At 29.8% G+C, this 16,940-nt stretch overlaps 1 protein-coding gene across 7 annotated transcripts in view; it reads right to left on the bottom strand.

Annotated features, from left to right (window-relative positions):
• Positions 1-16,940, bottom strand: part of LOC139941329 (rho guanine nucleotide exchange factor 28-like) — a 127,031-nt gene that overhangs the window by 51,254 nt on the left and 58,837 nt on the right. For 6 of the 7 annotated variants that reach the window (XM_071937765.1, XM_071937766.1, XM_071937769.1 and 3 more), the window contains exons 13-16: positions 11,751-11,789; positions 7,604-7,955; positions 7,003-7,146; positions 6,238-6,347 (exon numbers count right to left, since the gene is read on the bottom strand). In XM_071937765.1, coding sequence (XP_071793866.1) covers positions 6,238-6,347; positions 7,003-7,146; positions 7,604-7,955; positions 11,751-11,789 — 645 coding nt within the window. The remainder of the gene's footprint in view (positions 1-6,237; positions 6,348-7,002; positions 7,147-7,603; positions 7,956-11,750; positions 11,790-16,940) is intronic. The other variant, XM_071937767.1, reaches the window with a different exon arrangement.

The raw sequence follows: 16,940 nt of genomic DNA, 5'->3' as shown, positions 1-16,940 counted from the left end.
CTTTCATCACACATTGTTCCACTGACTGGCTGATGAGTCTCAGTGAATATTATAACACTGTAGGGGATGGGTATAAGCAGGCAAAGTTTTAACAGAATAACAGGGCCCAATTTCATGGATCTGCTTACGTGTAAGCAAAGAATCAGTGCTTTCGGAAGCAAGGAATTCGGCACTTATACGTTGAGTGTATTTCACTAGTAAGCAGACAATTTTTGCTTATTGTTGCTTAGCAGACAATGTTAAGCAAAATTTTCTTTGAAACTGGGCCCTCGAGTATACACTTAGACCAAAATTACAAACTGATTTTAATGAAAGTAAAAACCTAAAGAAGAATTTACAGGACAATCAAACCAGGTCTTATGCAATGGGTTTCGGGTCACCTTATTTGTCCAACCTGAAAATGCCAAATTAATACTTTGATAAGACGTATAATCGCAGAATAAAGCTAATCTCAGAGAAACACTTCCTGTTCCTGTTCACTTTTCCTCTGGGTTTGTACCTGTTCCTTCAAGGTATAACTGCTTCCCCCCTTAAACTGTGTTTGACATGAGCCAGCGCAAGGTGTACACGGTGGCACGAACGAGAAGGTTAAACCAAGAGGGAGGGGGGCTTTTTAGGAAAGGGCTACCCTCCCAGAGGGGAAAGTGAGAAATTAAAACTATTGAGGTACTCCGACTCAATTCTCTTTTTCCTGTTTTTTTTAGGGTTAGGGTAGGATGTTGAATTGGTTTTTGAAGTAATAATTTGTACTCCAATCCACTTTTTTTTTTTTTTTTTTTTCTTTTTTTTTTTCTTCACATGCAAGTTCACACCAAACTACATGTAGGCTAAACACCACTCTTGCAGGCCTGGAATTACACGCATGCCATGGCCTTCATTGCCCCATGTCTTGGCCTTGGTGCCCCTTTATAAGTTTCACATTGCTTTTCAGATTTTCCAATGGAAATAATGCTCTGAAGAAGGAATTTACCAACTTTCTTCAGAAGTTATCAAAATCAAACACCGATGAGTGCTAGTTTTAGTTGAACAGCACCTACGTGTATGATAACTTTTTTGGAAACCTTCCCAGAGTAAAAAAGGGGCACTCAAATGTTGGAGGAAGCCTCCATGACATCACGCAATGCGATTAGCGTTGAGCTTTTGCAAGGAAGGAATTAATTTAGATGTGGAATTACAGAATGAGGCCAGTCGCCGTTTAGGGACACACTTCCATGGGAAACAGAAGCCCAAAGAAAAAGAAGGAAAAAAAACCCAGTAGCTACGAGTTGAAACTTATTTTTTTATTAGAGTTTGGGAAAGTACGGAGTATACACACACGGATGTATGTGGGTAAACCCAAACTTAATACTCTTTACCCACGATGCACATTTCGTTCTATTAAATCCTTGCAACTCCTACTGCTGAAACATTGCCTCTACCGGGCAATCTCGTTGGTCTAGTTGGTATGACACTACTCTATAATTTCAAAGGTCATGGGTTCGAATCCCACCCAAGTAATATGCCTGTGATTTTTTTCACACAGCTTGGGTAAGTACTAAGTATATAGTGCTAACACACATCGATGTATAAGGGTAAAACCAAAAATTAATATTCTTTATTCCGATGCAAATTTCCATCTATGAAAACTTGTCGCTTTCTTAAAGCCATTGGACCCTTTCGGTTCAGAAAAAAAAAAAAAGTTCACAGATTTACAAATAACTTACAGGGTTTACAGAAGGCAATGGTGAAAGACTTCTCCTGAAATATTATTCCATGAAATGCTTTACTTTTTGAGAAAACAGCAAAACAATATAAATTCTCGTTAACGAGAATTACGGATTTATTTTAAAAACATGTCATGACACGGCGAAACGCGCGGAAACAAGGGTAGGTTTTTCCGTTGTTTTCTCCCAACTCCGATGACCAATTGAGCCTAAATTTTCACAGGTTTGTTATTTGATATAGAAGTTGTGGTACACAAAGTGTGGGCCTTGGACAACACTGTATACCGAAAGGGTCCAATGGCTTTAAAGAATGATTGGCTCAATTACATTACATTATATTTATAAATAATAATAAAATAAAAAAATAATAATAATAATAATAATAATAATAATAATAATAATAATAATAATAATAATAATAATAATAATAATAATAATAATAATAATAATAATAATAATAATAATAATAATAATAATAATAATAATAATAATAATAATAATAATAATAATAATAATAATAATAATAATAATAATAATAATAATAATAATAATAATAATAATAATAATAATAATAATAATAATAATAATAATAATAATAATAATAATAATAATAATAATAATAATAATAATAATAATAATAATAATAATAATAATAATAATAATAATAATAATAATAATAATAATAATAATAATAATAATAATAATAATAATAATAATAATAATAATAATAATAATAATAATAATAATAATAATAATAATAATAATAATAATAATAATAATAATAATAATAATAATAATAATAATAATAATAATAATAATAATAATAATAATAATAATAATAATAATAATAATAATAATAATAATAATAATAATAATAATAATAATAATAATAATAATAATAATAATAATAATAATAATAATAATAATAATAATAATAATAATAATAATAATAATAATAATAATAATAATAATAATAATAATAATAATAATAATAATAATAATAATAATAATAATAATAATAATAATAATAATAATAATAATAATAATAATAATAATAATAATAATAATAATAATAATAATAATAATAATAATAATAATAATAATAATAATAATAATAATAATAATAATAATAATAATAATAATAATAATAATAATAATAATAATAATAATAATAATAATAATAATAATAATAATAATAATAATAATAATAATAATAATAATAATAATAATAATAATAATAATAATAATAATAATAATAATAATAATAATAATAATAATAATAATAATAATAATAATAATAATAATAATAATAATAATAATAATAATAATAATAATAATAATAATAATAATAATAATAATAATAATAATAATAATAATAATAATAATAATAATAATAATAATAATAATAATAATAATAATAATAATAATAATAATAATAATAATAATAATAATAATAATAATAATAATAATAATAATAATAATAATAATAATAATAATAATAATAATAATAATAATAATAATAATAATAATAATAATAATAATAATAATAATAATAATAATAATAATAATAATAATAATAATAATAATAATAATAATAATAATAATAATAATAATAATAATAATAATAATAATAATAATAATAATAATAATAATAATAATAATAATAATAATAATAATAATAATAATAATAATAATAATAATAATAATAATAATAATAATAATAATAATAATAATAATAATAATAATAATAATAATAATAATAATAATAATAATAATAATAATAATAATAATAATAATAATAATAATAATAATAATAATAATAATAATAATAATAATAATAATAATAATAATAATAATAATAATAATAATAATAATAATAATAATAATAATAATAATAATAATAATAATAATAATAATAATAATAATAATAATAATAATAATAATAATAATAATAATAATAATAATAATAATAATAATAATAATAATAATAATAATAATAATAATAATAATAATAATAATAATAATAATAATAATAATAATAATAATAATAATAATAATAATAATAATAATAATAATAATAATAATAATAATAATAATAATAATAATAATAATAATAATAATAATAATAATAATAATAATAATAATAATAATAATAATAATAATAATAATAATAATAATAATAATAATAATAATAATAATAATAATAATAATAATAATAATAATAATAATAATAATAATAATAATAATAATAATAATAATAATAATAATAATAATAATAATAATAATAATAATAATAATAATAATAATAATAATAATAATAATAATAATAATAATAATAATAATAATAATAATAATAATAATAATAATAATAATAATAATAATAATAATAATAATAATAATAATAATAATAATAATAATAATAATAATAATAATAATAATAATAATAATAATAATAATAATAATAATAATAATAATAATAATAATAATAATAATAATAATAATAATAATAATAATAATAATAATAATAATAATAATAATAATAATAATAATAATAATAATAATAATAATAATAATAATAATAATAATAATAATAATAATAATAATAATAATAATAATAATAATAATAATAATAATAATAATAATAATAATAATAATAATAATAATAATAATAATAATAATAATAATAATAATAATAATAATAATAATAATAATAATAATAATAATAATAATAATAATAATAATAATAATAATAATAATAATAATAATAATAATAATAATAATAATAATAATAATAATAATAATAATAATAATAATAATAATAATAATAATAATAATAATAATAATAATAATAATAATAATAATAATAATAATAATAATAATAATAATAATAATAATAATAATAATAATAATAATAATAATAATAATAATAATAATAATAATAATAATAATAATAATAATAATAATAATAATAATAATAATAATAATAATAATAATAATAATAATAATAATAATAATAATAATAATAATAATAATAATAATAATAATAATAATAATAATAATAATAATAATAATAATAATAATAATAATAATAATAATAATAATAATAATAATAATAATAATAATAATAATAATAATAATAATAATAATAATAATAATAATAATAATAATAATAATAATAATAATAATAATAATAATAATAATAATAATAATAATAATAATAATAATAATAATAATAATAATAATAATAATAATAATAATAATAATAATAATAATAATAATAATAATAATAATAATAATAATAATAATAATAATAATAATAATAATAATAATAATAATAATAATAATAATAATAATAATAATAATAATAATAATAATAATAATAATAATAATAATAATAATAATAATAATAATAATAATAATAATAATAATAATAATAATAATAATAATAATAATAATAATAATAATAATAATAATAATAATAATAATAATAATAATAATAATAATAATAATAATAATAATAATAATAATAATAATAATAATAATAATAATAATAATAATAATAATAATAATAATAATAATAATAATAATAATAATAATAATAATAATAATAATAATAATAATAATAATAATAATAATAATAATAATAATAATAATAATAATAATAATAATAATAATAATAATAATAATAATAATAATAATAATAATAATAATAATAATAATAATAATAATAATAATAATAATAATAATAATAATAATAATAATAATAATAATAATAATAATAATAATAATAATAATAATAATAATAATAATAATAATAATAATAATAATAATAATAATAATAATAATAATAATAATAATAATAATAATAATAATAATAATAATAATAATAATAATAATAATAATAATAATAATAATAATAATAATAATAATAATAATAATAATAATAATAATAATAATAATAATAATAATAATAATAATAATAATAATAATAATAATAATAATAATAATAATAATAATAATAATAATAATAATAATAATAATAATAATAATAATAATAATAATAATAATAATAATAATAATAATAATAATAATAATAATAATAATAATAATAATAATAATAATAATAATAATAATAATAATAATAATAATAATAATAATAATAATAATAATAATAATAATAATAATAATAATAATAATAATAATAATAATAATAATAATAATAATAATAATAATATATTACACTGCTTTATGGAAAGCCAAATGACCAGCCGTCGATTTCACCAAACTCTTCCTAACTTAAGATTAATCTTGGGACCTAGGACGGGTCCCAACCCTGCACTGTAGCATACAGACCTTAAGATTAATCCTAAGTTAGGACGAGTTACTCGTCCTAACTCGAGATAGGATCAATCCTAGCGTTTCGTGAAATCGGCTGCAGGGCAGTTATAAAACAGCATGAAAAAGTCATTGTGAAATGCGCTGTTATTAAAGGCATCATGAAATCAGGCCTAGGTAACACTATTGTCAAACATACCTCTGTCTGGTGAGCCCTCTATATAGCTTCGGGATGTCTTCGGGGTTAACAATTCCTTAGCGTCGTGGAACTCCTGCTCGCTTCCTCTATCCAGATTACCCATGCTCTTACTGCAAGAAATCAAAGCCAGGTGGAGGGGTCTTAAGAACTAGCGGTTGCATTTTGAATTTGGTTTTGCCGTGGACGGCCAGAGGGCCAAATTACATGTGATAAGTACAAGGATTTACCTAAACATATCGTCGGTAGCGAGTGTAAGGTCATTAATCAGAATTAATCCACAATGATCATGAGGGCATTAAAGACGTTAAATGAAAATTCTGTTTAATATTTGTTATCCTTTTCTAATTAACAAATAAAACAATCTACCCATAAACAAAATTTCTCCGAAAAAGATTTGGTTCTTTTATTTGTGTGGAAATTACACAAATTTCGTCTTAATCTTCTTTATGACCAATGCAGTATCTTGCCTGACGGGAAAAGCAATGCCATGTGCAAGGTCACTGTTTTGGGGGTTACATGAACTATAATTTACATCGCAAGACTGAAATCGTTGTTCCGCACTTCTGTCGGCATTTTAATCATCAACATCAAAGGCAGATGCTGAGAGCAGGCTTGCTCAGAGATGAGATTTATTGCTGTCATGCTAAGAGAAAAGGAACATGTACGATCACAGGAAATAAACTTCTTTTTTCTTTGATCAACCCTAAATCACAAAATGAAAAAAAAATAAAAAAAATTGGAGGTTCTGGAAGATTTAATGCTCACCTTCTTGCCGATAAACTAAGAGGCAATGATACATCTTCAGTCGGACTTATAACCTCATCTGTTGGGTCTGAACCCCAGCTGTTTCGACGACCTCTAGACAGATGCTCTGGCTCCTGGAGACTGTTCACAGAATCGCTCGGTGAACTGCAAAAGGAGAAGAGGTGGAACAGCAAAAGCATTAAGAACCCCTTTTTTTATTATTAAAAAGCTGTTATTATTGTAAAAATACTGCTGTTTAATCTCCAAAGTAAATTGGCCCTTCCCATGAGATATGTAAATTGTACATTTTGGTTTTCAAGATGAGAGAACATCGCGCTTTTTTGTATGCGGCTAATTAATGTGAGACACAGATGCGCTTGTGCGTCTGCTTAGTACACGAATGTGCATGAATGTAATTAGCATATTTCATGGGTAGGGTCTATTCTTACATCTATCAAATATATATTAGCTAGGCAAAATAATTGCACCACTCGGAACCTTGTGAATATTGTTATATTTTGGTTGGTTACCTGTTTCTACTCAGCAAAATTGTTCTATACCATTAATCATATTTGTGGGGGGGGGGAATATAACGGGGTTCAGAAGCACTAAATATCTTTACCTGCTTTGCTCTTGCCTTGATGTAGCCGTTAGACCAGATGGGGTCACGCCCTCTGACCTATTGACCTCTGCACTCACATCATCAACGAGAATTCTCACGGCTTTGTTCGGCTCCTCAAAAATTGGCTCCTCTGGAAACGAGACGTCGTCTTCGGCAAAGGGTTCCGTCGAGACGGAGTTCTCCGTGGGAAATGGAGCATCGGTGATGTCTGCCTCGGGGAAGGATGTGTCTTCTTCCTCAAGGAGGAGGGGGTCTGGTGAGAGGATGCTCGGATCGGGCTCTGTCGACTCATCCTCCTCCTCAACGCTGCTTTGGTGGTAGTTGGTTGCTGCTCGACCCCTCATTGGAATGTCTGTAGGGAAAAAGATGAGGAAATAGAGTTAGCTATTGCAAACTACTTACCCGCCACAAGGACCTATGGAATAATTGCAAACAAATAGTTAATGGCCTGCAGCCGATTTCACGAAACCTAACGCAACTGAGTAAGTCCACTTGCACACATTTTTGGAGCAACCATAAACGTTGCGCAAGTGGACTTAGTTGAAATCGGCTGCTGATGTTTTGAGCCAAGCAGAGTCTTTCTCGAAGGCGGAAGATGTAAGATAAATCACTGCATCTTGAATCTTGAGAATACAAATTTGTCCAGGCATACTTGAAGACCATCAGAGCATACTGATCGAAACGTTGAGTTATTAAACACCGATTTTTTTTTCTCAGAACCAACACTACTCGAAAGAAAGTTTCACATGGTGTTACAGCTAACCTTACCTAATAATACACTTCCACTACGCAAAGTTGCAAATCCTAACTAGACATACATGTACTTGTCTAAGAACGTTTAAGCTAGTTAAATTTTCTAGGTTGAATGTTTTCAAAATAAAGTGTGGAGTTTTTTTATCAATACAGACCTCATCAAAGCCATCTATGTGAACAGTTGAGGTTCCCTTCCAAACTCAACTCAATTAAAACAGGTACCCGCCCCCTTTCCCCAACCGGCGCAAGTATGAATTCAAGCAAAGACCTTGAACTTTGCTCTTGAAAGGGTAGTCATTTTCCCCTCCGGTTAAGGAGAACATCTTTGAGGACAAAGTCAGTTTGCAGTGGGTGCAAGAATTTAACAAATATTTAATTTCACCAAGCAAAACCTCAAGTGACTTTACCCTATTTCATGCCTTCCCAACTTATTGTCAACGAATCGGTAGATTATACACAACTTTCACCATGTTCTGCACCAGCAAAAACTACAGTTCACTTCTTAAAGGCATGATAAAATAAATATAACCAAATGTAGATGTTACAAACTGCTTACCAACCAAAAGGACCTATGGTATAAACACAAACAATATTTAATGGCCTGACGTTTTGACCCTAGCAGAGTCTTTCTCAAACATGTCAAAGACTTTTTCGTGCTTAAAACTGTGTATGATTGCAGAGAGTTTAAGCAAAAAAAATAGCTTCCAATGAAGGCTTGATTTGGTAAAGTCGTACGCCTGGGTACATCCCAAAGTCAGAGTGTATGATTGGGTGTGATGCTCACATGGTTTATGATCTCTGTGGAATGTTAAAGGGGGAGGATGGTAAGAACGGTGAATACTTAAAGGGCCTATGTAACTTTTGTAGGACAAAAAACACAATGTCTACAGATTTACACTAAACTTACACAGTTTGAAGACAATGATAGTTGAAAGCTTCCCTGAAAATATTACGTGCTGAGGTGCTGTAGTTTTGGGGAAATGAGTAAAACAATGTCATGAAAATAATTTTCGTCTCATAAGACGAAACTTATTTTAATCATTTACAAACGTAGTTTCGTGACATTTTCTTACTCATTTCTCAAAAACTACAGCACCCCAGTAAGTAATATTTGAAGGGAAGCTTCCCACTATCATTATCTTCAAACCCTGTAAGTTTAATGTAAATCTATGGACATTTTGAAAAAGTACCCGAATCCTTTAAAGGAGAGGGACAACTGTTAAAGCATGAGTTGAATTTCAAGAGAATCTTCACTAGACCATAGTTCTCTATGCTCAGAGCTTGCTCAGAGCTTCACTGGACCAGCAGTATTTTTTACAAGACCATTACTGTTTGGTATTTTTTTAAATATTATTTGCCCCTGGCACTCATTTTCAAATGATTCTTAATAGACTTCAATTGTGTGACGGTAATCTCAGTGAAACCAGGCATGGATGAAATCATCATGCATGCAGAAATGGTTCTCAAAAGACGCTGGCAAAACCATCAGCAACACTAGGCTTAAAAGTGAGAACACATGCTTGACGTCAGTGGTGCAAGATGAAACTGTAAGACAAGCTGATGCATTGAAACATATGAAAAACTGATGTCTTCACGTCATGACTCTGAAATAGCATCTTCAGGATGTCTTCAAATCATTGCATACGGACTTCCTTATGAAATGAATGCGTTACTTAAACATGTTAAGAACTTCCCTGCTCGGGATTGCAAGCACATTTTACGAATCGGATCATGGGAAATGAGTTGAATTGCGAACCGCTGAATCAGAGCCACAGACAACAATTGATGTTTCTAGAATTTGTGTTACACTAAGCTGTGAATTAGTCATTTGACCACAGCTTGTTTTGTTTTAACAGAGCTTTACTTTTGTCAGCTGGATTGTGTGCGAATAATTGGCTGTATCTTCCGTCAATTTGTGAACATACCCTGAAAGCGGGTGGGTCCAAATTTGACCCAGTTGCAAGGCCTGAGTAGAATCCTCTACTTCTGTTCAAGGTTCATCAAAAGACCAACCCAGATTGTTTCCAGCGACACTTTTTAACGGTCCATCAAAGAGACTTTAAAGTCAATGGTCAGATCATCACAAACAGTAGACCATTAAGGTCAAGTTTTAGACTTTTCAAGCCATAAAGTTTTTAATAGAAAGAATTGGTTTTATGAACTGTATAATGAATACAATGAACTGCAGTAAAAATGGAGAAAAAGGTAAGTTAATGGCCAGTGATTTCTAGCCAAGGGTTGGAAAGGTCAAAATGTGTACCCATAATTGCGGCTGTGCACACAGGCGAAGACAAAGTGACTTAATTCAAACACAGCTGTATAATATGCACAAAGTATAAATAGCTCCCTCTTGTGGTAGGAAACAGCCAACAAATGCTAAATGAAACAGAGTGGCAGGTGATATAACATCCTGGATTACTGTAGCTACTGGCAAAATGTTATCATAGTAGAGGACACAAGTCCTTCGAAATGAAAGATAATGATTCTTGAATGCAGTGCAAATGAAATTTTGCAATGATACACGTATGTATGTGTTCATAGACATCTTGAACATTATCCCTTTCCGCTTTCCAAGGAGGAAAAACAACAAAGCTTTGAGGAAAGAAAACAAAAATGTAAGGCTCTATAAAAAAAAAATATGTATAAATGGGACTTGAGGTTTTAAAAAAGCAAAACATTTGTAGATCACTTGATGAGATCTGTGAGTAAACTGAGATCTGAGAGAAAAGATGAGAAAAGATGATGGCAATAACTGGCTCAGGAATAAGGTGCAAGAGAAACCTACGTTGTGAGCCTTCATTTATGGAGTGAGTGGACACAGGCTGAACAGCGCTCCTGTGTAAAGAAGCTGTTGGTGAAATATGTGTAGTCTCGGCGGATAGACCTTTAGGTGATATCATGGCCCTGTTTCATGGTATTGCTTACCATAAGCAAAGACTCAGCACTTATGGAAGCAAGGAGATCCGCACTTACATCTAGGGCATTTCACAGGTTGCTTGAGCGAGCACGTACTCAATTTAACTTGGCACTGCTCGCTTATACAGCTTGCGCAGAAATTCAGTGCTTGCACATCAAGTGATCCTAGTCGCAGAATAAGGCGGTTAGCAAAGCCATGAAAATGGGTCCTGGTTTCTCTTCCATAGAAGTTAGTGTAACCAAACTGAGGCTGGAAGGGAAAATAGTCTGGCACCCCTTAGTGCAATGAGAATTATAACTGTTTATGCCATTTGGTATTCAGGGGACCTGACAATGGTTGCAACAGAGTGATGATGATCTTTTAAAGGAGCACTTTTATTCCTCATGAGAAGCAAAGTTTTTTGGCTGGTTTTGGGGCTGGTTGAAATGAAGTGCAGCAATGAATTTGATTTTTTTTTTTTTTTTTTTAAATTCATACCACTTTTTTCTGGAAACGGAGGAGGAGTCAACACAATTCCTAACCCAGAGAGAAGAAAAAATCAATAAATCTTCATATTACACGGAGGGATCGTTTTAGCCAGATGTACAAATATGCGAAGCGTGCAATTTGGAAACCCTCATTTTGAATTACAAGCAAACTTAACTTTCTCAAGATTCTACTCTTCAAAACTGCAAATAACACTGTGTGGACATAGTGTCCACATAGTGTTTCAAGTTCCTGCATTACGTGGACCTCTTTTGCTCTCAGGTCCACACTTTGAATGTAGCGTCAACACATAAAATGCAAGAGTGAACAGAAGCCAGAACTTTAGCGAGAATGGAATTATTTGATTAAATTCCACGTAGACTCCTCGTTCAACACTTAAGTATGCAGGACAAGGGTCTCACTCCTGATGCTCCACCCTGCATTTTAAAAATGAGACGTTGATTAAATTGAACAGGACTTTCTCAAGTCACCAATCTACACTCGCTTGACCTGGATAAGTAATAAATGCCAACGGGAAAGTACAATACGTATATTTTTTGTTATCCTTGGACATTTTTATCACAATTTTACATCTCAAAATTGAGTTTGTAGGTACATCAAATCCAATAGGTCAATCCAATAAAAAATCAATAGCAAAAAGAAAAAAGGAAAAAAAAATTAGCCCACTCTCTCTGAAAGTCGCTCTAAAAGCAAATTTAATGTGGCAGAAGTGGTACAGGTGTTTTTTGCAATAATATGAAAGCACTTTTCGCTTTCTTGCGTCCGAGTGTAACAAACTTTCTTGAATTTTTCTCAAATATAGGACAGTGTGTTGTTTGAGTAACTTATTTGCAAAAGAGAGCAATTTTATTTGTTTTATAAAGGTCACGCAGAATTGGAGAGTTATTGACATGCATTTTTCAGCAGGTCTGATATTTACCCCCGAAATAAAGTAGACAAATTTTTGTGGGTTCAAGCATATGTAACCTACATATGGTTCAGGCTTTGATAGTGGGTTTTTTTTCAGGCTATCCAAAAATGATTTTCTGAGGAGAAAACAAATTTGGAGGAGAGAAAAATTACTAAAAATCGTAAACCAGATTAAAACAAAAATAATATCATACCTGCCTAAGATTTTAATTTATTTTATTTTTGGAAAAAGATGAGTTTTTTAACAAAAATTAAATTACACAAAACAGAATATTGTTAGGTCCACTTGTAATAGGAATTTCCCTACAATTTTTAGAGGTAGTTTTAATAAATTGGACATTGAAAATGTCCATGCAAGACAGCTGCTTGCTGCAAATCAACTAAGCACATTTCTATGTTTGCTTACCGGAAACAGGCTACCAGCAACGATACCAATTTGATATCAAGTGTGAGTAACCGTATCCCCAGTAAATTTTTGCGCTTAAAACATAATCTCGTCCAAATCCTGTTTGAAGCCACCTCCAAATTCATTTTCAGTGTAAAGGCCTCATGGCATTTCCACAATGTTTGTTACTCGTCCGACAGATCCTGCACGTGCTAATACTGCACTACTGCTTTTTTTTCTCTACCCGCAAGTGCAAATGTTGCTGAACCTATCAAATTACTTTCCAAATATCCAATCCCCGAGTGAATGACAGATAACTCCATCTCACATCTTGGGATTTATTCATGCTACTCTTGCCATTACAGCGATTAAGAGAAGAGAGGGAGAGGGTAGGGGGAGACTGACGTGTATGCTACTCACGTCAGTCCGCTGGTGACGGGACCGGTCAATCCATGTGAAGAAGAAAAAAAAAGTGAAGTGAGCTGTGATCAAATCGTATAATTGGGTGCTAGCGGGGAACAGGGAGCAGGGAGCCGGTGATTTAAACCGTGGATCCTCCGTCGATTTGACAGTGATGTTCTAAACAACATTGGATTTATCGTCACATAGGAGATAGACAGGCTTCAGATGGTATTATTGTTACTTAGCTTACATGTAAGTCGGAATTCTTGAGGGAGGGGAATGTACAGGGGCAACATGATTGGGGGGGGGGGGGACTGGAGTGGAGGGAAGATTTCCAAATTTTAAAGGCATAAAAGGGGAATGGAGAAACGTGATTCTCTAGAAATGAGAGTATTCTACAGTCTGACAAGGAGACAGACCTACCATCAAGAGACAATACCCTCTAAACAGAAGCCCTTCTCTCTCCCCCCCCCCCTCCTTCAAGCCCCCCCCCCCCCATCCAAACTCGCTAGATTTTTGCAATCAATGAGGTAGTGTTACGACCCAAGAGCACCAAGCCATTCACCCGGCTCCCATCAAACTCATCTTGGAGACAATCTCATTTACTCCCCTCACGGCTGTTGACGCAGACTCTGCATTTCAATCAATCTCGGGGATGAAAGCTGATCTGGGAGGGGGGGAGGGTGAGGGGCCTGGGACGTGGATTACTGCTAAGTTTGGGATTAACCCGAAGGGAAGTACTTGCCTTATTTATTGTTTTTCATAAAAGGGTTATGATTTATTTCTTACAATTTCATTTGTATGTTATATCGTTGCGGTTATTGAGTAACTGTTTTTGTTTGAAATTGATGTGCCAGGTAAATCGATCCTTAAAGCTCGAGTACAACTGCATGGGTAATTTTCAAAACCCAGTATCCAGACTTTGTGTGACCCAACATATTCATCAAACAACAAACCTGTGAAATTTTAAGCTCAATCGGTCATAACAGTCAAAAGAAAAATATCTGATATGTTTTCAGTGTCAGGTTAATGAGATCGAAACACTTTGTTTGTCTCATCTTTTAAAAACTGTAGATTTCCAGTTCAGATGACGTTTCTCCTCAAAAAGATAAATCTCACGGAAAGATATCACTTTTGTTTTTGTAAACAGGATATCCATTGTTCTAAAATCCTGTCCAAAAATAATACGGTGTCAGTCTCAACCTTTGCAAACAGTTCCATATTTTCCTCAAGTCAGTTGAGATTTCTCTTAAAGAAGGTAAATCCCTCAGAAAGATATAACTTTTGTTTTGGTAAAAAAACAAAAAGACCAATTGTTTTAAAATCCCGTCAAAAACAAAACTAATACGATGTCAGCCTCAAAGGGTATTCCCGAAGTGTGGCTTAGGGAACTTTGTAAGAAAGGGCGTTAATCTTTCAATTTGCTAAAATGAATAAACCAAATATATTTTCACATAATATCAACTTGAAAGGTTAATTAACGAGATGTGGGCAGACATCAGGCCTTCTGGCTCAGTTCATGGACAATACAGGGTGTGATTCTACAAAGCTTTACGGCACGCAGTCATGATACACATCCCCGTTTAGCGGAGTCGATACCACCTCCCTTGAAAGTTGTACTCTTTTTTATCCAAGTCCTTTATCCTCGAAACTGCCAAAGGGAGGGATTTTAAAATGGATGATGAATAAAGGGCTGCAGAGGAAAATATTATGTAAAAAGTCTTTATCTTGTGATTAACGCTCCACTGGGGGAAATAATTCTACGAGCTTCGATGAAAAACATCAGGACTTCAGACTGCATCGAATCCCTCAGGGAACTTCCTTTGTCAACTTCACTTCACAGTTTACAAAAACAACGACATTTGGACTGGATGTCCTCATTAACCATACCATGAATATCGGTACAAAATGAATATCGGAAATGCTTTGAATATAAAATGTGGATTTGAATGTTTGGAATTTATACAGGGCCCAGGGAGGGGGGATGACTTCTCTTGCAACTGTCAGGCTTACCAAGTAAAAACAACAAAAACAGACATACCAATAAATAAGAAATCAAAAATAAATTTAACCCGTGGTTTTTGGTTTTATCTTAGAAATGTTTTTTAAGTGCGGGTTGAGACTTGCGTATTACTCAAGACTTTTTAAATTTTGCTGAGGTAATTTGTTGATGTCTTGCTGTTGGAGTTCAACTAGCCTCAGTTTTTTCCCTTTACTCATTTAAGTCACCACTCTAAATACAATGTTTGATTTACCATTTTTTTATTTGGTGACAGATATTTGTCTATTTATGCAGGGTGTCTGAAATGGCAATTACATAACTTTATCTGTGATATAACACATCAAATGATACCGTACAGACTTTTTGCTCGGTCATTAAAGTAAAGGTCACACTGTGTACAGCACATCTGCCTTTTCCCACTTAAAGAGTGTTTTCTTTTATACCCGAAGCATCAACAAACACACCAAAGTCAGAGTGAATGTCCACAGGCGATCACGTCCAAAACCAAGAGGCATTTATAAAAGACTGGTATGACACAAAGCATAAAAAGTCCAGTGATCTCCAAGCGATAGCAGCGACGAGCTTTTCTCGCCTACGGTCAAATATGCAATTAGGCAAAAGAATCGATCCTCTGACATCTAACTTCTGTAATGATGACTGGGTACAACGTTACGGAATATATTGGTTTATATCAACAGCTCCCCTCGACAGTTCCATATGGGAATGGGGTGCAGCATTTAAGCGATTCTGGATGGGGTATCTGGCAATAAATTGGCCTGTTTTATGATTTTATACAGAACCAAAAGCTCTGTTGTGAAATTACGTAAATAGAAGAGTCAAGTAGTTTCCAGTTGTAGAGTGGGTAGTACAAAATAAGTATCATGGGGGAACTGCCATGAATCAGTCATGTGTTGGAGAGAGGGGTATTTGATAATGTTGTTGTTATGTGGGCTCTGTTTTGCTTTGGTTTTCCCTTCTCAAAGTTTCAAATAATTTGTTTGTTTGTTTGTTTGTTTGTTTGTTTGTTTGTTTGTTTGTTTGTTTGTTTGTTTGTTTGTTTGTTTGTTTGTTTGTTTGTTTGTTTGTTTGTTTGTTTGTTTGTTTGTTTGTTTGTTTGTTTGTTTGTTTGTTTGTTTGTTTGTTTGTTTGTTTGTTTGTTTGTTTGTTTGTTTGTTTGTTTGTTTGTTTGTTTGTTTGTTTGTTTGTTTTTCCTTCTTTTGATAACCAAATATTTCCATAAAATGTTACAAAGTGTACATGTGCAACACACTTCACCATCATGCATGTGAACATGTCATTTTCTCTACACAGACCTTTTTGTCTTCCCTTTTTTTTCTTTATTTACCCATGGTGGGCTAAATTGTTTCCTTCATGGCAAAAACTGGGGATCCTAGTGGGCTCATATACCTAGCTTTAAAGGGAAGGTACACCTTTGGTAGTTACACAAAACAAATTTTAACTTAAAAACTGACTTGGTAACAAG

This window comes from Asterias amurensis, chromosome 9 (assembly GCF_032118995.1).
Source record: "Asterias amurensis chromosome 9, ASM3211899v1".
In the NCBI taxonomy this organism is placed as follows: domain Eukaryota; kingdom Metazoa; phylum Echinodermata; class Asteroidea; order Forcipulatida; family Asteriidae; genus Asterias; species Asterias amurensis.
The sequence above is the reverse complement of the archived record's forward strand: the minus strand, read 5'-3'. Positions and strand labels throughout refer to the sequence as shown.